General features: G+C 40.1%; 1 protein-coding gene across 2 annotated transcripts in view; it reads right to left on the minus strand.

Moving 5' to 3' along the window:
* Window positions 1-21,662, minus strand: part of afap1 (actin filament associated protein 1) — a 269,598-nt gene that overhangs the window by 68,382 nt on the left and 179,554 nt on the right. For both annotated transcript variants that reach the window (XM_072577343.1, XM_072577254.1), the window contains exons 7-8: window positions 13,762-13,854; window positions 5,250-5,337 (exon numbers count right to left, since the gene is read on the minus strand). In XM_072577343.1, coding sequence (XP_072433444.1) covers window positions 5,250-5,337; window positions 13,762-13,854 — 181 coding nt within the window. The remainder of the gene's footprint in view (window positions 1-5,249; window positions 5,338-13,761; window positions 13,855-21,662) is intronic.

Consider the following 21,662-nt stretch of genomic DNA (forward strand, 5'->3'; position numbering starts at 1 on the left):
GCAGGATAGTTGGATTAACCATGGGAATTGCAGGGCTAGTTCTGGAATGCTCTTTGGAGGGTCATGCAGAATTGTCAGGCTGAATGGCCTCTTTCTGCACAGTGGGGATTCTATGATTCTATAACCACCATCAATTGATCAGTTGATGCTGAAATCAATGTATGCATCAAAGGCTGCATATGTCTAAGCGGAATAAAATAATATGAACAATAGTAACTTGACTAAGAACATTCAGGTGCTAGTCTACCAGCACAGTTCCATAGATGTGAGACACGGACAACATATGCTAGGCAGGAGAAAAGGCTGAACAGTTTAAAACTTCTTGGTCTCAGACTTATTCTAAGCACGTCTTCGCAGAACAAAATTACCAGTTCAGGGGTCCCCTGCAGTGCTAAACTCGTTATTCATTCATTGCTATACCAGTGATGTCTGTACTATCTTGGCCTTGTTTATCAAATGAATGAAAACTTAATATCTAAAGTCCTTCTGTGTGGTGGACTGCTCACTGGACCACAACCTCTTCAACTACAAAGACATTTGCAAGCAAGTTATAAAAGCTGTCAGACCTTGACACTGACAAATGGGAGACAATGGCTGATCGGCATGGCCTCTGGAGTTTGACCTTTTGGAAGAACATTACAAGAGACAAACAGAAATGAAAACTCAGCTGTCCAAGAAGAGGACCCAAAGAGAACAGAGGCCAGTGAACTGTCCACCTTCTCAGTCCACTTTCTTCCTTTGCAGGAAATGTAGCAGGGACTGCCACACTAGAGTGGGGCTTCTAAGTTCCAGCAGATGATGCTTAATAGAGTTGACTGTTGTCTTACAAGATAGAAGGCTGCCAAAAAAACAGTAATGTAGTTCCCAACTGTGGTAAATTTCTATCTTACAATGAATGAGCCCCAGTCTATTGAAGACAAAAAGCAAAATATACAGATTCTGTCCAACAGACATACTTATTGAAAAATTAGGGAAACAAAGAGGTTTTTACCCCATATCTTCATTTGATCAAGTTTGTCAGATTTAGTGAACAAATCTATTTGAAACAAAATAGCAACAATTTCCACAGCATAGGATTTTAAAACCAATTAGCTCAAAACAAAATGATTTTTGCCAATATTCGTGGCACTGATAAGGAATTTTACAGCTCAGATTCCAAAGTTGACCAGAAGTCAATGACGTGACACAATCAATGGCAGAGACACAGGAAATGCTCAATGCCTGTAGGTGGTGATGGGAAGTCCAGAATGTAATTTCACTGGAAGATGATCAAGCAAAATGATGCACAGAAGCATAGCAGTAGGATAGGGTAGACATTATTGCATAACTTTTTCTCAAGTACTTGTGAGTGGTATTGGTTAGATTGCTGCCAATCTTCATTCTGTTGGTTGAAGGTTAAAATGGGAGGCAAACTGATATTTCTGAAGTTTCTATCTCCAGCAGAATTAGTAACAAGAGGCCAGATCGCGACAATCATGACTGAAGCAGCAAATTAGAAGTTAATCTCAGAAAAAAAGGTATTGAATGCCTTAAGCTATTATGGCAGATATTTTAAAAAATCATTACCAAGTCAATTCAAGGTTTGAAAATGAAGTCCATAAAAGGAAATAGAGAACAGCAAGGAACTGGAACTGAAGGCGACAATGCCAATTGACAATCTTGTAACAGAGAGATGCACTAAATTGGGCCCTTTTGTATTGCAAGTATGAGAATTCCATAATAGTAACCTGAATGTTCAGATGACTATGCCTCTTTAGGATCACTAAGTCCTAAACAAACAACGCTGAGCTACTGCTATTCTTTAACAACATAACCAATCCATCATTTAAAAAGCTATAATAAAATAGCAGGGAAGTAGGACTAATTATGAAATTATTTCAAAATTCAACACAGGCATAATGGGTCAAATAGTTCTCTCCTACACTGTAGCATATGGAGTTAGAACAGCTATTTTGTTTCTTAACCAACAATTTTGGCATTTTGTTTCCAATTTTGGAAATGCTGCCCGGAATCTTGCAGTCTCTACCCCAGTGGATACATATGGCAATCCACGGAGCATGGTAATTTCTGTATCTTGTTCTGACAAAAAATATAATTAGAAGTGGAATTTTGGCCACCCTCAACACATGTTTCATTGGGGAAATCAGTGCTGTTGGTAACTTCTCTTTCAAAATATGCTTCTTTATAAACTTTAGTAGCCCGGACATTATTAAAATATTTTTAATAAAATAAAATAAAGCTGCAAATATCAAAAATTTGAAAAAGTCAAAAATTGCTGGGAATACAGCAATGATCAGTTTACATCTGTACAGGAAGTGCAAGTTAAAAATTTGAATTAGGAGCCACTTTCAGAATTGAAAACTGAAAGAAATGCAAATAAATAAAAGGAAGAAAAAAACATTTCCAGATGCAGAGAAGACGTGAACTAGATTAGAGAAAAAGAAATTCTTAATAGCAAAGATAATTTAAACGAGGCAGTGGAACTAATTTTTAAAAAGTAAAAAGCATGGACAAACAATAAAGGTAAGAAAACAAAATGCACGTCATTCGCCCAGTCTGCAAGGTCCAAATATCTGTGTTGGTGAAGGAACTTTAATACACAGGCTAAGTATAGGTAGGAGCCCTTCCCTCCCGAACTGTTTCTCAATTTCTCTTCCATCTAACAGTCCCTGCTAATCCTCCCAGGGAAAAATACAATTCCAACACCACATGGATATCTACTATGTAAGGGATTAGCATCTGGTGAGTATTAGACCCCTGCAACACTCTTCAGACCCTGATGCCTTCATACACAGTAAGTAAATGTTACTCTAAATCAAACTTACTTTGAACATTAAGAACGCAAGACTCTTGTCCCTTCAACTTGCTACAGCTTTCAGACCACAAATGGTCATTTAAAATTAAAACATTGACTTGAATCTCACCCAGTGACAAGTGAGTAAAATGACACAGGGCAGTCAAACGCCTTTTGGGTGGTATTACTGAATTCTGCTGCATTTCCCACAATGTAATGGTATGCAACTGGAAACAAGGGTTGGAATGACGAATCTCCATAAACTTCCTCAGCTTAACACCCTGTCAAAAAAAGTGCAGCTGGAGAAGCAATCAAATGGTGAATATCTGGGTCATGTTTACAACAGTCAAATGAGGCAAATGATGCAAGACTGATCATACTGTATGTAAGTTTGCTCACTAAGCAGGAAGGTTCACAGTTTCAGACATTTCATCACCATACTAGGTAACATCATCAGTGAACCTCCTGTGAAGCACTGGTGCTAGTGACCCACTTTCTAGTTATGCGTTTAGGTTTTCTTGGGTCAGAGATGTCATTTCCGGGCATGATGTCAGTTCCTATGGTGATGTCATTTCCTGTTCCTTTTCTCAGAGGGTGACAAATGGGGTCCAAGTCGATGTATTTGTTGATAAGAGTTCCGATTGGAATGCCATGCTTCTAGGAATTCTCTTGCGTGTCTCTGTTTGCTTGTCCTGGGATAGATGTTTTGTCCAAGTCAACATGGTGCCCTTCGTCATCTGTATGTAAAGATACTAGTGATGTCTTTTTGTGGCTAGTTGATGTCGTGTATCCTGGTGGCTAGTTTTTGCCTGTTTATCCAATGTAGTGTTTGCTACAGATCTTGCAAGGTATTTTGTAACAGACATTCGTTTTGCTCATTCTCTGTATGGGGTTTTTCTAGTTCATTAACTGCTATATTAGTGTGCTGGTGGGTTTGTGGGCTACCAGGAGTAGCCCACAAGAGGTCTGAGTAGTCTGGCAGTTATTTCTGGCAATCAACCTTCAAGACCATCAATAATATCCTTATTGGCAGAAAATTCACTAAAAGGAAGAGAAAAACAAACTGCCATTTCTAGATGTCACAATAGAGCAAACAGCCAATGGGGAACTTCAAACCAGCGTCAACAGGAAAATAACACATATAGACCAAATATTAAACTACAGAAGCAATCATCCCAACATCCACAAATGAAGCAGCATTAGAACATTATTTTAATGAGCCACCACACGTTGTGGCACAGATGATCTATGAAAAGCAGGGGAACCTCAACTATGCAGTGTATTCAAAAAGAATGGGTACCCAATGTATTGATTTCTCAGTAACAAACCCAAACAAAACAACAAAACCCATCCAGAAACCTTAGCCACTCTCCCCTACATCAAAGTCATCTTGGAAATGACTGCCAGACTACTCCGATCTCTTGGCATCATGGTAGCCCACAAACCTACCAACACACTAAAACAGCAGCTAATGAACTTGAAAGATCCAAACAAGCAAAACTAATGAAATTTACAAAATACCTTGCATGAACTGTAACAAACACTACATTGGACAAACAGGCAGAAAACTAGCCACCAGGATACAGGAACTTGAACTAGCCACAAAAAGACATGACCCACTCTCACTAGTATCCTTACATACAGATGAAGGCACTTCGACTGGGACAACACGTCCATCCTAGGACAAGTCAAACAGAAACATGCACGAGGATTCCTAGAAGGTAGCATTCCAACCAGAACTCTATCAAAAAACACATCGACTTGGATGCTATTTAGCACCCTCTGAAAAAAAAGGACAGGAAAGGACATCACCACAGGAACTGACATCGACACATGAAATGACATCACCAACCCAAGGAAACCTAAACACACAGACAGCAGGTCACTAACACCGGTACTTCACTGGAGGCTCACTGATTATGTTACCTAGCATGGTGACGAAACGTCTGAAAATGAACCTTCCAGCTCAGCAAGCAAATTTACATCCAGAACCTCAATCTGAGTTACAAATCTTTTCAATACTCGCTAACTGATCATACCCCCTGCCCTGGCCATCACTAATCATGGCAGCTACCTATCATAACTGCTAAACAATTTGCCTTATGAGAAGCTAGTCATCCATCTTTGACAAGAACCAGTGAATACGTATTTCAGCCAATCCAAAGACAATGAAAGAACTTCCCGAAATGAAAGGAAATATTTCAACCTTATTAAAATGTTGTGATGCAATAACATTTGCTGAATGAAATAGTAAAAAGTATTTTGTGATTGGATTTAAGATGTAACTGATTTGATCACAGCATGAACATTTGTGATATTCATCTTTTTTTCTTTATGCAAAACAAAGAAAGAACATGAGTTGAAGAAAGTGACTATTATATAAAGTGATGAAAAAAATCAATGGCAGCTTAACAATATCAGCATTATTGAAATGTGATTATATACAAGGACTTACCATGGTCTTTACTATCTGCTATTCCAACATGGTTACCATTTTCCAAATGCCCTTCACCATCTGAATTTGGCTTATCGGCAGATAATTTCTGCAAGAGTGAATCAAATACAATCAATCAATTTTCACTCAAAAGAAAAGACTCTACTGATTTCCTCCAAATGAAATCTTTGGGAATGATTTGTTCTTGTGCCTATGCACAGTATAGATTGGGAGGAGTTTTCCTGGTTGGTATTTCTAGCAAATTTCTGTAGATGCTTTAAAATCACTGCAGAAATGGAGCACCTGAGAACACATCAAAAAATGGCAAATACCTAATTGCATTGGGCCATAGAGCTTTCATGTTTTATGAGTTGACCTTGTTAGGACAGAACTTCCCTTCCAGCCTCAGATGGCTTTTGGGAAGTGGGTAGTAGTGCAAGGGACAGGTTGAGGGTAGAACTGCTTTGCACCAGATGTTCCCATTTCTCCAACTCAATCAGCTTAGGACTAAAGGCAATGAGACACAGAATGGACAACTGTGGATGGGGAATGGTGGTGGGAGGGCAGTCAAAAAGAGTAAAGGCCCAGGCAAATGGAGATCTTCAAAAAGAAAATTGAAGGTTTATTTTAAAAGTTCAGACTGACCAGTCTCCTCTTTGAACACAGCCCAAAGAGGAAACTCCAAGGGGGGGGCGAGTTTCTCTCTACCCATTGGTAAATGAAGGCTAAATTTACCAGTTGTTTGGGCAGGAACTGAATAGAGTGTTAACGGAATTCCCTGGTTATCTGGGAATCCCATGAAAATTAAGACACTTTCCCACAATATAATAGTACGACCTTAGCTTCCTTTACAAAAATAATTGCTCCTCTTCCATATTAGGATCCAGGCCTAGTATCCTAGATGTGTCCATACCTAAAGTTGATATAACATGTATGCATGCTTCTGCTCAGCTTTCTGGTTCCAATGCACCACTGACTGCAATCCAAGGCAGGGTCATGAGAGTCCTGGCCTAGAATTCTATATCCCTGTCCATATTTCATTTCACATCACTAACATAAAAGCACCAACATTCACAAAGAAATACCCAAGGGAAGGCGAGGATCTGGCATTGTGTATTCCAGTATAATAAAGCCATCTGCTCCCCTTCAGCAGGAGTTCAAATGAGAATGAATGTTGGTTATTAGCATTCCATGCAGCTCTCTGCCTGTCTACTTGCATGCCAGCACAATTTGTAGTAATAATATAATGTACATGACATGAAGCCGGAGTGATAAGAGTTTATTGGGACACTATTAAAGGATATATCGTGCAGATTTTGAATTCATGTAGTAATCTTTACAACATCCGATGGCTTTCTTTCTCAGCAGATTACACTGACTACAATTTGACCAACATTTTTCTTCCTTTGGTAGGATCTAATGAAGAATGCAACATTATTTCCAACAAACATCTATTTTGTTTCTACCAGAGATAATATATAAAGATTAGATTAAAAGATAAGATTAGCAACTCCTCTAATCTTATTTTCTATTTGTAAACCAGATACACGGAGACTAATTTAGCATTCACATCACCTTCCAATCAAATCTTCCAATTTAGCTTATACTGGAGGTATTTTGAGAGCTGGATTTTCCTAGGTAGTGCTATGCAGTACATTTATCTACTTATGAATTCCCAGTGGTGCTGATGAAACTGCAGCTTTCCATTCAGGGATACCTGACAGTATCCCCTTTGACAACCCAGCTGAAATCACCAAATGAGCTCAAAGTGTGAAGAAATCATAGGAATCACAAGTCCTGTTCATGTTATCCACTGGAGATATGGATGAGGGATGTGTTCCTTTTAATGCATGCCTGACAAGATCAAAACAAAATTACATTTTAAAAGAAATTACAATATGTGTAAAATAAAGAACAGAGAAGATTCCCCCATCCATCAATCTTCCCTGATGCACATATGCTCCAGCCACATACAAAATCACTGACCCACCCCTTTAATCACACAATCTCCTGGGCGAGTCAACAAAAAAGATAAATTCAAAGATCAATTTAGCAAAACACTGGGATATTTCTCTCTCATTCCCTTAGGCAAAATTCCAGGATGCTGCTGTAACCTATAAATCCTTCTAATCTCAGCTAACTCACGACATGTTCTTTATAATTGGAAATGCTCTCCCCTTCTAAGAGCCTGTCCAGATCCCTTCTGAATGGCATTAATAATGCATAATTTAGTCAGTCATCTGCTCAATTTAAATCAATGAAATAAACTTATTGCAAAGTTCCAAGCTACTTTAAGATCCTCCCAAATAGGTTGACCCCGCTGGGTTTGTCCAGGCACTATTTAATTTCTAGGTGATAAAAACAAAAATTTATTCCAGCATGAACTGTCTCAACATGAAGCCCTGTGGGACGGAACTGATTACTATTCCTGTATTAATCTACTTTCAGTGAAAACTCTTGATTTACCTATCCACAACAACTTTAGAAACCCTTTCCAACTGCTATAAATGCAACATTGTATTGATGACTCTGAAAAGCAAGTTTTTTTCATTCAGAGTAGTGGGTATCTGGAACTCACTGCCTGTAAACAGTGTAGAGGCAGAAATTCTAATAACATATAAGAAGTACTTAGGTATACACTTGCCCTGACAAGGTTTACAAGGATATGAGCCAAGTGATGGAAAAAGAAGAGCTGGGTGATTTGTTTTGACTATGGTAGACTCAATGAGCCAAAGGGACTTTTTGTGTGCTGTAGAATTTATTTTGGACCGACCCTTAGACAGACAACACTTGTAGTACTGTGTCAAGATTGTTATTACTCTTATCTTATCGGATTGTAACATTGTGAAAAGATTTGTAACAATCTTAATGACCATTATCAAATCACTCCTCTCTCTTTTCTTGAGAAAAGAGCTCCACCCTGATCAATCTGTCCTGATATATGTAATTTCTCAGTTTTGGTGTCATTTTTATGAATCTTTGTTGAGCCTTCTCTAGAAACATTGCCCCATAGTGTCAGCGATGTGCAGGCTAGGTGGATTAGCCATAGTAAATATGCCATTACGGGAATATGGGGGTTGGGTCTAGTGAGATGCTCTTCAGAGAGTTGGTGCAGACACGTTGGGCTGAATGGCCTCTTTCCACACGGTAGGGATTCTATGATTCTAAAAATCTGTATCCTTCTTAGGGACCAGAACTCTTCTCAGTACTAGAAGTGCTGTTTAAGGATCCGTACAAGATGAACATAGCGTCATAGAATTCTACAGCACAAAAAGAGTCCCTATGGCTCATTGGTTTTGACAAAGATAGACTCAACTACCTAATTATTCTAATTCCTTTTTCCGTCGCTTGGCCCATAGCTTTGTAAGCCTTGGCGGGAGCACAAGTGTATACCTAAGTATTTCTTAAATGTTGAGGGTTTCTGTCTCTACAATCCTTACATGTAAAGAGTCCAGATACCCATCATCTCCTGCCCCTTACGATAAATCTATGCCCCAGAACTCCTCCAAGAAGGGAAAAAGTTCATTCCTGTCTACCCTATCAATGCCAATTATTTTATACAACTTAATCATGACCACTCTCAGACTCTGAATGAAAACAACCCTAGTCTATGCAATTTCTCTTTATAACTAAAACTCTCCAGCCCTGGCAACATACTGGAAAATCTCCTCTGCACCCTCCTATAATGCAGTTCTGGAACTGCATACAATATCCTCATTATAGCCTAATCAACATTTTTTATGCAGTTCCAGCATCACATCCCTGATCTTCAATCTATGCCTCAGTTAAAAGGATGTATCACATTTGTTTTATCATAAAATGTAATTGAAAAGTATAGAAGTTAAAAAATGAAAAACAAAATGAAAAATGAAAATTTTAAAAAGTCTTAACCTTTATTTAGCAACTTGAACATCTGAACTCAGATATGTTTTTTTTGAGAAGTCTAATTAGACTGCAATAACATTGCAAAAGTCTTGCTGATAACGCCCAAACTCTCCTAATTTTATAAACTGCATCTTTTATAATGCCTCTTAAAATAAGAGAAAAAATTTTTTCTCTTAAATATTACAAGCACACAAACTTCATATCAATCTATTGGAATTAATCCATATCTCAAACAACTTTTACGTATAGTGCCTAATGTTCACAGAATGATTGGGACCTGAAAATTAAAGGGTACAAGAAATTTTAGGACCAGAATCTAGAAAAAGATGAAGGTATAGCTCTGTTATTTAATCATGGTATCCAACAAAAAGAGACCACTTTAGAGTCATACAGCACAGAAACAGACCTTGCCATCCAACTCGTCCATGCTAACCAAGTTTCCCAAACTAAGCTAGCTCCACTTGCCTGTGTTTGGCCTATATCCCTCCAAACATTTCCTATTCACGGACCTGTCCAAGTGTCTTATAAATGTTGTAATTTTATTTGCATCAACCACTACTTCTGGCAGTTTGTTTTACATACCGTGTGTGAAAGAATTGCCCCTAAAGTCCCTTTTATAACTTTCTCCTCTCACCTTAAAATGTGTCCCCTAGTTATGAACTCCCTCACCCTAGAGAAAAGATGCCCCTTACTTATGCCCCTCATGAATTTGTAAACCTCTATAAGGTCACCCTCAACCTCCTTCATTCCAGTCAGAAAAGTCCCAGCATTATTATGGTAAATCTTCACTGAACCCTCTCCAATTTAATAATATCCTCCCCACAGCAGGGCAACCAGAAGTATACACAGTACTCCAAGAATGACTTCATTGACAACCTCAACTCCTATACTCAAAGGTCTGAGCAAAAAAGGCAAGTGTGCTAAAAGCCTTCTAAACCAACCTGTCTACCTGCGACACAACATTTTAAAAAATTAGCAAAAGGTAAGAATGCACTCATGGGAATGGCTTGCAGATTCCATCAATAACCACACTGTAGAATAGGGTAGACAGGAAGGAATAATGGGGAGTTGTGAGAAAGGTACTATAGTATTCATGAGTGATTTAATTTACATATTGATCGGACAAATCGCATTGGCAAAATTAACCTGGATAATGAGTTTAGATTAGATTACTTACAGTGTGGAAACAGGCCCTTCGGCCCAACAAGTCCACACCGCCCCGCCGAAGCACAACCCACCCATACCCCTACATCTACCCCTTACCTAACACTACGGGCAATTTAGCATGGCCAATTCACCTGACCTGCACATCTTTGGACTGTGGGAGGAAACCGGAGCACCAGGAGGAAACCCACGTAGACACGGGGAGAATGTGCAAACTCCACACAGTCACCTGAGGCGGGAATTGAACCCAGGTCTCTGGCGCTGTGAGGCAGCAGTGCTAACCACTGTGCCACCGTGCCACACACAGAGTTCAAGCAGCATATTTGGAACAATTTCTCAAATCAGCACACTTTCTAGCTAATCAAAGAGCAAATTACATATCTGGTAATATGCAAGGAAATAGGATTAATTAATTGTTCCACAGTGAAGTGCCCTTAGGCAGCAGTGATCATAATAATTTCACAGCAGCTTCAAAAAGAGTGAATCTAAGGCTAGTGTCTTAAAACTGAATAAGGAACATTACAAGGGCTGGCTAAAGTGTGAAATTACGTTAATAGATAAGTCAGAAGAGATACAGTGGCAGACTTTTAAGAAGATATTTCAGCATACTCAGCAAAGACACATTCCAGTGAGAAGGAGATCCCTAAGGAAGGAATGCCTGTGGCTAACTAAAGATTTTATAAAATTGAAAGAAACTGCATATGCTTCCACAAAACTGAGTGGATGGTTGAAACACTGGACAGAATTTAAAGGATAGTGAACAATAACTGCAAGGTTAATAGGGTGGAGAAATTAGAACATGAGAGAAAACTAGCTAGAAATATAACAAAGTTTAAATGTTTCTGCAGGTACACAAAAGGAAAAAAAGAGTTTCTATAGAGAATGTTATCCAGCAAGGGGGGTGGGTGGAAGAGAGGGAGGAGAGAGAGAGAGAGAGGCACACACACACACACACACACACACACACACACACACAAAGACAGAAAGAAAGAAAGAAAGAAAGACAGAGAGAGAGAGGGAGGGACACACACACACACACACAGACTGTGGAATTAATAATGAAAAATAAGGAAATGGGAGAAGAACGGAATAGACATTCTGAATTTGTCTTCACAATATCATCCCCAGAAATTTGTGAATCAGTAGATGAAGGGGAGCAAGTAACTTGAAACACTTAAATGAGCGCTGAAAGGATACTGTGAAAATTATTAGAACTAACAGCTGACAAGTCCCTCTGTCTTGGCAGACTTCACTCTAGACTCATAGATAAAAGTGGCTGCTAAAATAGTAGCTGAATTTTTTTTGCAATTTTCTAAAATTCCCCAGTGTGGACAGTGGATTGGTGAGCTAAAAGGACACAAAATGTAGGCATAAAAAAATGGGTCAGTCAGGTAGGCAAGATGTGCTACAAGGTTCAAAATTGAGGCCTCAAATATTTATATCAAATGACTTGAAATGAAGGCACAAAATCTATAATTACTAAATCTGCTGATGATACAAGGATAGGCAACAAAGTAAATTGCGAAGAGGACAAAAGATGTCTAGAAAGAGATATATGCAGGTTAAGTGAGTGAACAAACACTTGCCACTTTGGCAGGAGGGATAGAAAGGTAGCATAATGCTGAAATGGAGACAGATTGCAGAACTCTGTGGTACAGAAGGATCAGGATGTCCTGACACACGAATTACAAAAGGTTAGTATGTAGGTGACTTGGAAGGCGAATATAATGTAGTCAGTTATTGCAGGGGAATAGAATGTAAAATTATGGATATTTCCTACGGAATAAAAGGATATCAGAAATGTGCTCAAGCTAGCTTTACAGACTTCTCAGTTAAAATGCTTAACATTTCCTTAAACTAAATTACAACTAGGCATTTTTTTTAGATGGAATGTGATAATTTGTTTTTCTTTTCCATACTTCTCAAAGCTAAAGTTGAACCAATGCAAATCCATGACTGGAGTGAAGGAGACAAAAAACAGAACACAACAGAAAAAATACACAAAAGGGAAAGAGCTATGTAAATAAGCAGAAATGAAGAGCCACAAATTAATGGCCAAGATAATGGCCAAAAACAGATATACATACAACAGCAAGTGAAAAGAGAGAGAGAAAAGAAGAGAAAATCTGTTTTGCTCTTAAATGCAGTATCATGAAATATCAGCCATTTTATTCTCAGACTTCTAGATTTCTACTCAATATATAGAAACATTGAAAATAAGAGCAGAAGTATGCCATTTGGCCTCTGTTCAATATAATCATGACTAATGGTCTACTTCAGTATCCTGCTCCCACTTTCTCCCTCATACCTTTGATTGCTTTAGCCTAAGAACTAAATGTAACTCCTTCTTGAATTCAATGTTTTGGCCTCAACTGCTTTCTGTGAAAGAGAGTTCCACAGGCTCACCACTTTCTGGGTGAAGAAATCTTTCCTTATCTTAGCCCTAAATGACATGTCCTGTACCCTTAAACTGTGACCCTGTGTACTGGACTCCCCAATCATTACCCTGTCTACTCCTGTTAAAACTCCCTCCTCATTCTTCTAAACTCCAACAAGGGTAATCCTAAATCTTTGTTGCTCTCCCTCTATTGCCAGAACATCCTTCCTCAGATAAGGAGATCAAAATTGCACACAATATTCCAGGTGTGGTCTCACCAAGGCATCCCTGTTCACATATTCAAATCCTCTCACTACGAAAGCTAAAATGTTAATTGCCTTCTTCACCACCGATGTACAGGACACTCAAGTTTTGATACACCTTCCACCTTTCCCAATCTAACACCATTCAGATAACAATCATAAGACCATAAGACATAAGAGTGGAAGGAAGGCCATTCGGCCCATCAAGTCCACTCCACCATTCAATCATGGCGAATAATAACCTTCCTTCCTAGTTTTGCCATTAACATGAATAACTCTACATCTGTACGCATTGTACTTCATCTATCATGCATTTGCCACTCACTCAACTTGCCCAAATCACAATGACGTTTCCTCCTTTACAATTCGCTATCCCACCCAGTTTTGTGAAGAAAAGAGAACACCCAAATAAAGGGATTCCAGAAACTGAACTGAAAAAAAAATGGTTCTCAGGATATTCAGCAAGTCTTCTTGACCAAGATGATGCAATATCTAGATAGAATCTGAGATCTGACAATTGAGTTTCAGTATTCTACATCAATAGTTTCCAAGGTTAGGCGTGGAGAGTAGGGCTCTGTTGAACCTGTCCTTTCACACCTAATTTACACCTTGCCTCAGAAAGTGTAATTTCTTTGGTTATTTTTTTCAAGACAAGGTTGGTCACTTGAATTTTGAATCTGTGAAATCAATTCAAAATTAACAAATCAATGAGATTACACGAGTTTAAGAAACACTTTCAGATAGATCTCCTTTTTAGCCCCTCCCCTCTACACTTCTCCAACCCTCAAAGTGTGTATAAACCAATGGCCTGGGAAGTGGCATGAGGAAATCTGCAGCACATTACCTTTTCTAGTTCCGCTTTGTTCACAGGAAAAATTGTCATGGATCCATCTGTTTCAGTAGTTACATTGCAAAGTACTACAACATCTTTTATTACCTAAAAATAACAACATAAGAAAACAATAAAATATACAGTTGCTTAATAGTTGTAAATTATAGAGGTCAACGTTCTGAAATGAAACGAAGTAATGATTTACTGTGACTATTTTAGGTTGAAGTAGTCAGGATAAATATCAAATTCAACAGAATTTTGAAATATATAGACAAAAAAGGGTGTAACTTCTCAACAGGTTTCCTGATCATTGTTTATTTTAAAACAAAGCTTTTGGAAAACCAAGCTTTCCATTGTTACCACAATCTTGTGAAATAACTTATGATTCATCAAACTTTGGACCATGTAAATACAAACACATCCTAAAGTCCTAGTGACTGAGGGGTCAATTATAAATAGCTTTTTTTAAAATAATTTCTTTCAGCTTGGTGGATGGAAGGGGTGTTCTCCCAAATTTGTCAAACAATATTTTCTTTAAAAATGTAACTGGGCAGTCTTTTTTTTTTCCTCATTTTGAATCACAGTTTAGCTTCAGATCTTTGACACTTTAGACATACTAATGAAAGTTGCATGTTGATTTGTAGAAAATAATTCTGGCCTGTCACTTGTCAAATACTGTGTATGCTTAACATGTGGCTACAGTGTTCAGAAAACATCATAAGACTCATATCAGGCAATACTAAACCACAGTAGAGTGTGTTTTCTTTTAAAGAAGGCTTTTTTTTTAAATAGTACTGAATTAAAACACTGGACACAAATCAAACTGATTATTTTTCTGATACTGAACTTATGAAATAGGAATTTAATAGCAAGGCTTAAAATCAGCCAATTATAGCACACCTTGTAGCAAGCGTGGCTTCACACTTCACAATTACCTACATTGCCAATTGATTGTCAGGAATGTAAGTGTTGTTCATCCAACAGCAGAATAAGACAGAGAGAGAGAGAGAGAAAGTTTGTGAGAGTGAGAGTGAGAGTGAGGGAGTGAATGAGAGCGAATGAGTGAGGGAGTGTGTGTAAACAGAAGCTTTTAAGACCAATCCTGGCAGAAAGTATCAAAAATATTACACATTATATTAAAATAAAACTGAAGTTGTATTATAAATATTCTAACATCATGCTATGTTATTAGTGTAAATCATGTCCGCTCATTACGCTGTATATGCTGCTGCTCACAATGAAAGTTCCTGCCACGGTTCTCTGAGTGTAGAAAGCTACAGGACCAGCTTGGTCCAGTTTGTAGAAGAAAACCACTTGATGGTTGAACTAGAAAGGGTCTCTTGTAGTAAACAGGATCTAGTTTATTGCACTCAACAGGCAATGAAGCAGTTTTGAAATGTGGTCGCTATTGTAATGTCAGAAACACTGCAGCTAATGCACTTACAACTAACTTCCACAAACGATTTTGATTTTTTTTAAAAAGTCAAATTTCAGCTAGAATACCAGGATCATTCTCCCACTCTTCTTGAAAATAGGATGTAGGAAATTGTCTGTTTACCTGTAGACAGGATGTCAATTTAATATCTTATTTGAAATACAGCACCTATGACAGAGCAGCTCTCCCTCCAAACTACAACAGAGTGCCAGCCTTGATTTTTCCAATCAAGTTCTGCAGTGGACATTGAACCTAAAACCTTCTGATTCAGAAGTGAGAGTGCAACAAAGTAAGCTAACAAACACAGTTACAGAGATAGCAAGGTGAAAGGCCATGAAAGGATATAAACACAAGGAAGAGAATTTTAAATCGGAGTTTTGTAGCCAATGCAGGTCATCATACATGGGGTGACAGGTAAATAAAGCTTCACATTTGATTGGATCCAAGCCGAGCTAACGTTTACAAAGGATACGGAATAGGAGGCCAATCATCCAAAAGAGCACTGGAAATACATAAAAGAGTGGGCAGCAATATGGGTTAGTCAAGAGTATGGTGCTGGAAAACACAGCAGGTCAGGCAGCATCTGAGGTGCAAGAGAATCAATGTTTCAAGCATAAGCTCTTCATCAAGAATGAGGCTTATGAGTCGGGGCTGAAAGATAAATGGGAGGGGGGGGTGGGGTTGGAGGTAGGTAGCTGGAAAAGCAATAGGTGGAGGAAGTTTGGGGAGAAGGTGATTGTTCAGAGGGGGCAGTGATGGATGGGTCCGGAGGATGGTGCCGAGTTGGAGGCTTGGGACTGGGATAATGTGGGGGAGGGGAAAATGAGGAAGCTGTCGAAATGCACATTTATCCCACACGTGGCTGCAGGGTCTGAAGGTGGAATATTAGGCATTCCTCCTCCAAGCGTTGGGTGGTAATGGTTTGGCGGTGGAGGCGGCCCAGGACCTGCACACCCTTGACGGAGTGGGAGGGGGAATTGAAGTGTTCAGCCAGGGGGCACTGGGGTTGGTGGGCGCGGGGTGTCCCAGAGATGTTCTCTAAAACAATCCGCAAGAAGGCGTGTTGTCTCCCCATTGTAGAGGAGACCACACCAGGTGCAACAGATGCAGTAGATGACATTGATAGAGGTACAGGGAAATTTCTGATGGATGTTGAAGGATCCCTTGGGGTCTTGGATGGAGGTGAGGTGCATGGTGTGGGTGCAGATTTTGCACTTCCTGGGGTAGCAGGGAAGGATGGCAGAAATGGGGTGTGGGCTGGTGGGGAGTGTGGACCTGTCAAGGGAGTCACAGAGGGAATGGTCTTTTTGGAACGCTGATAGGGGTGGTGAGGGAAACATGACTCTGGTGGTGGTGGTGGTGGTGGAGGACGCTGCAATGTATGCGGAGCTTGGTGGGGTGGACTGGGGGGTTCTGTTCTTGCTATGTTGGGAGGGGTGGTGTTCAAGGGCAGTGGTGTGCGAAGTGACGCAGATGCGCTGGAGGGCATCATCAACCACATGGGAAGGGAAGTTGTGATCATGGAAACAGGAGACCATCTGGGACTTCCTGAGGTGGAAGTGGTCACTCTGGGAACAGATGCGGTGGAATTGGGAATGATGGATGGCATTTTTCCAGGAGGTAGGGTAGGAGGAGGTGTAGTTTAGTTAGCTCTGGGAGTCGGTGAGTTTGTAGTATATGTCTGTGGTTAGTCGGTCACCAAAAGACCAGGAAGGGGAGGGAGGCTGCCAAGATGGTCCAGGTGAATTTGAGGTCAGGGTGGAAGATGTTGGTAAAGTTGATGAACTGTTCAACCTCCTTGTAGGAGCATGAGGCGGCGCTGATACAGTCAATGATGTAGCGGAGGAACAGGTGGGGAATGGTGTCGATGTCACTGCAGAAGATGGACTGTTTCACCTAACCGACAAACAGGCAGGCATAACTGAGTCCCATGCAGGTGCCCATGGCTAACCTTTGGTAAGTGGGAGGATTGGAAGGAGAAATTATTGAGGGTGAGGACCAGTTCAGTTGGGCTGATGGGGGTGTCGGTGGAAGGGTACTGATTGGGACGGTGTGAGAGGAAGAAATGGAGGGCTTGGAGACCTTTGTCGTGGCGGATTGATGTGGACAGGGACTGGGTGTCCATGATGAACATGAGGCACTGGGGGCCAGGGAAATGAAAATGTTTGAGGGGGTGAAGGGCATGGTGGTGTCACCAAATTAGGTGGGGAGTTCCTGGACTAAGGGGGACAGAAGTGTCGAGGTAGGAAGAGATGAGTTCAGTGGGACAGTCACGTCTTCTGCATGGAGAGATTGCCCAAGTGTCCCACACCCAGTTCTGTGTTTTCAGCACAACAGACTTGTTCATGTATATGGAGTCCCCATTTGTGATTGTGACTGTTGCAAATGATAACAGGAAGTAAAATAAGGTTACTAGCTTACACCATTGTATCAGAACTGAGAAAAAAAATAAGCACATAAAAGGGAAAATGTGCCGACTTTGGATCATTACCTATTCCATGCTGAGGAAATTAAACAAAGAATAACATTCTGTTTAAGAAATGTAATACATTCAGGATGTTGAAGCAATTGTAACAGCAAAACAGCTGCAGCACAGACTACGAAAACAGTACAGTCCAAAGGAGGAAGAAAAGTGCTCTTTTTGGAACACAATCCCAATCCAGTTTGTATTTTGGGTCTGAAAACTATACATGATCTCCACACAAGGTTTCCCACACAACTTTCTAATTACACCACAGGCAGCCAACATTAGGATGGTTTACTGAGGAAATATATACCCTGTAGGTTTGTGGTAACATTGTATCTCATTATTACTGCTACAATACCAATGTTTTCCTGTGACTGGACCAAACACCAGCAATTACTGACTTTGAATTGCTTCACTTGTTGCACAATCAACCCATCAGATATTGAGTGTTGGCTGCTGAACTCCCAATGTTCTGTTCTTTGAATAAAAATACTTGATTTGAACAATTCAGTTCTCAGAACGTCAATGCACATCTACATACACTCAGTTATAGAAATGGCTTGATGACCAACCATCATTATAAAAACTATAACAAAAGGCAATAAACAACGATGATCAAACGGTTCCCGTCAAATTATCTTTTGTCATAGGTCAGCATTCATGATCCCCAGTTTTAGTAGAATTTTTGTTTCTGCAGAAGTATAAATTTTTGTCTCAGAGCAGAGGGCGTGTAGTGGAAACAGAATTTATTGGGGAATAGGTTCAAGCCAGGCAAACAGCCTGGACTGCATCTAACCAAACAATAATTAAAATAAAAATATTGAGATTGCTTTTCACAGGGCTCTACAAGAACAGCCATAGTAGATTGTCACATGCAAAGTAGATGCATTTTCTGCTGATTTCACAAATTCCAGCAAAATCATGTCGGAGGATACCAACCATCACAATCACATGTAACCACTAGGATTGGGCACTGTGGATTTTGGGGCCATTGTCAGTTTTGATCCTGCAGTTAAAGAAAAATTATACAATTCATACAAATATAATGGGAATGGAGTTAACTAACGTTTTAGCAGTGGGAATAATCTGCCTCTATTTTGCCTTATTTATTCACAGAATAGCAACCCAGGAGGCAGCTAATTAGCCCACTAAACCTACACTGGCTCCAATGAAGAACGAAGTGATTATTACCACTTACTCTTGCCCATAGCTTTATAATTTCTCCTTTAATTACATAAAATTCACATCTAAAAACTCCAGTTGAATCTATTTTAATCAGCCTATCAGGCATCATTTGTTGGATCTAAACTCAATGGAAAGTGGACTGAAAAACACTTGGTCTCATTTCAGCCCAATAACAAATTCTCTGTCGAATGAAGTATCATTGAGTTTTTTTTAAAATTGGAAACAGACTCCTATCCACACAGCCACGCAAACAAACAGGTTTGTTCTCCATTATGCTTGTGGTTAAAAACAAAACCAAAACGACACCTATGGTGACACGTAATGGGGCTGTAAAAGTGGTAAACGTGGCAGCTGGGAGGATTTAATTAGGCACGAGCCAACATCTCATTTCCTGATGTCAAATTTAATTCATAAGTTAGAAGTGGGTGGCATGTCAGGATCATAGTAGCCAATATGCTGTCAGTGACAGAAACCTATTTATCATTCATCTGCATTGTGAAAATTTATTAGTTATGAAACACAAATTAATTTCTAATTTCAAGACTGAGTTGGCGATAGACAGGAAGGTGGTGTTTCCTATTCCTTATTTCTTAGGGTTGATGTGCATTAGGCAGTTCAATCTTTGGGCTGGAGGTGAGATTTTGTATTTTTGCCTGACTCAACAGTAGAGAAAAAGCAAGTTGGATAGTCTGTTAGAGACAAGGGCAAGGTGAGAGTGATAGTGTGGTGCACGGATTGTCAAATTGCACAGCATGGAGCTGATAAGGCAGTGGAGCTTGTTTTCGGATCCTAAAATGGCAGGCACTGCTGTGTTTGTGGACGGGGAGGTAGCTGTGAAGTAAGCGAGGCTCCAGCCTACAGGTGAGGCCCATTGTTGCAGTGCTCTCATCCTGTGTGTCCATTAAAAATAATTGGCCAACATTTTGGAAGGGACCTTGAGTTTGAAGCAGGGCAGGCCCAACTGCAGAAGCAGTAGGTCAATGGTCTCTGAAGGAAGTGAGGGAATGAAGAATGATGCAGGGAGGCTCCAGAATGTCAGTAGGTAGGTCTGGAATGAGGATGGGATAGTCAAGAGTGAGAGATAGAAGGTTGAAAGTCAACAGCTCTGAGCTAAGATGACTGGGGGAAAGCAGCAGGGTAAAGTTAGGGTAGAGTCAAGAAAAATGGGACGAAGCTTGCTAGTGACAGAGGGAGGGTGGATGTGGAAGTTTTCAGAGGCACAGTTAATGCTATTCTCCATCTTCATGACTGTTACTTTTTTTCTTAAGAATCTCTACAGTGTGGGAACAGGCCCTTCAGCCCAACAAGTCCACACCGACCACCCAGACCCACCACTTTATATTTACCCTGACAAATGCACCTAACCTATACACCCCTGAACACTATGGGCAATTTAACATGGCCAATTTACCTAACCTGCACATCTTGGATTGTGGGAAGAAACTGGGGCACCTGGAAGAAAGCCATGCAGGCACGGGGAGAATGTGCAAACTCCACACAACCGTCACCTGGAATCAAACCTGGGTCCCTGGTGCTGTGAGGCAGCAGTGCTAACCACTGAGGCACTGTGCTGCCCCTTTGTTGGTGGCATCACTAACTAATATACGTGTTCTCCAAACATTTAATCAGCCAGCAATAGCTAATTCAATCAAAACGTGGATGTCTCAAGATTTCAAAGCAACGGAGCCATGAATATTTCCTTCGGGAAGAAAGACTGCTGATACACTGTCTTTGGAACAAGTAAACTATAGTTTGTGTTGTTGACCACTTTTGTGTTTTGTCATTGCTGAAGGACACCATATATTTGTTTCGGTTCTTTCCACATGCAGGATCAACTGCTGCCAGAAAACCTTTACCTGGCAGGAGGTCAAGTTGAGAGAGGAGCCCGCCGTGGTATGGGAGGGATTCAGAGTGTTGCTAATTGGAGGGTCATGCATCCCCATTAATTGGCTGTAGCTGCTCTAGGAATGAGAGCCATATAAAGGAGAGTTACTCAATGTTTTTCCTGCCATCTTCACTCTGCTTACTTTGTGGATTTGCAATAAGTTTCTTAACACCCTATCATCTTGCAACATGGTATAGCAGAGGAAGGAATTCACCGGACGGTGGCTTTGGTCACAGAAAAATTGGCAACAAGGCCATCAGTTGGCACCAGAGATGGAAAGAGGTCAAGAGGAACCAACCAAGATAATCATCATCTTCATCAAGAAAGAATAATGGTATATCAATAGGTGTTAAGAACACACATCAACTACCCTGCCATGCATGACTAAAAGTAAATGTCAGCAATAACTAAGGCTTTTTTACAAGGCAGTTACTGACCTGTGCATGCTTGCACAAGACCTGCAGCCCCATGGCTTTGGGGAATACTGTGCCAATCAGCTTTAGAATAACTGCAGACTTAAACACCTGCATAATGGATAATTTCAAGGCTCTGCAGAGAATGTGTGTGGTGTTTCCCAAGTTACAACATATAGGTGCAGATATGCCCTTATCCAAATACTGTACTGGGTTGGACCATCAGAATGTGGTTCACACCAGTACATCACCCAAAGTCCTTTGGACAGCATATTACTGCATACTGCTTTACAAAGAAAATGGTGTAGTAGACCATAAGATTGCTGAAACTGTTTTTCCAAAGTGATGACTAGTTTGATGGAAAATTTATAATATGCGCACAGAAGGTATCCAGAGTTGTTGTCTTCTGCTGTATGTGTTGCACACATTGCATTTCAAAAGGAAGACGAATTGCTATTTGAGGATAGAGAAGCTGCTAAATTTCTTAAATGACACTTTGAGCAGCTTTCCAACATGCCAGGATAAACA

This window comes from Chiloscyllium punctatum, chromosome 1 (genome assembly GCF_047496795.1).
Source record: "Chiloscyllium punctatum isolate Juve2018m chromosome 1, sChiPun1.3, whole genome shotgun sequence".
Classification (NCBI taxonomy): Eukaryota; Metazoa; Chordata; class Chondrichthyes; order Orectolobiformes; family Hemiscylliidae; genus Chiloscyllium; species Chiloscyllium punctatum.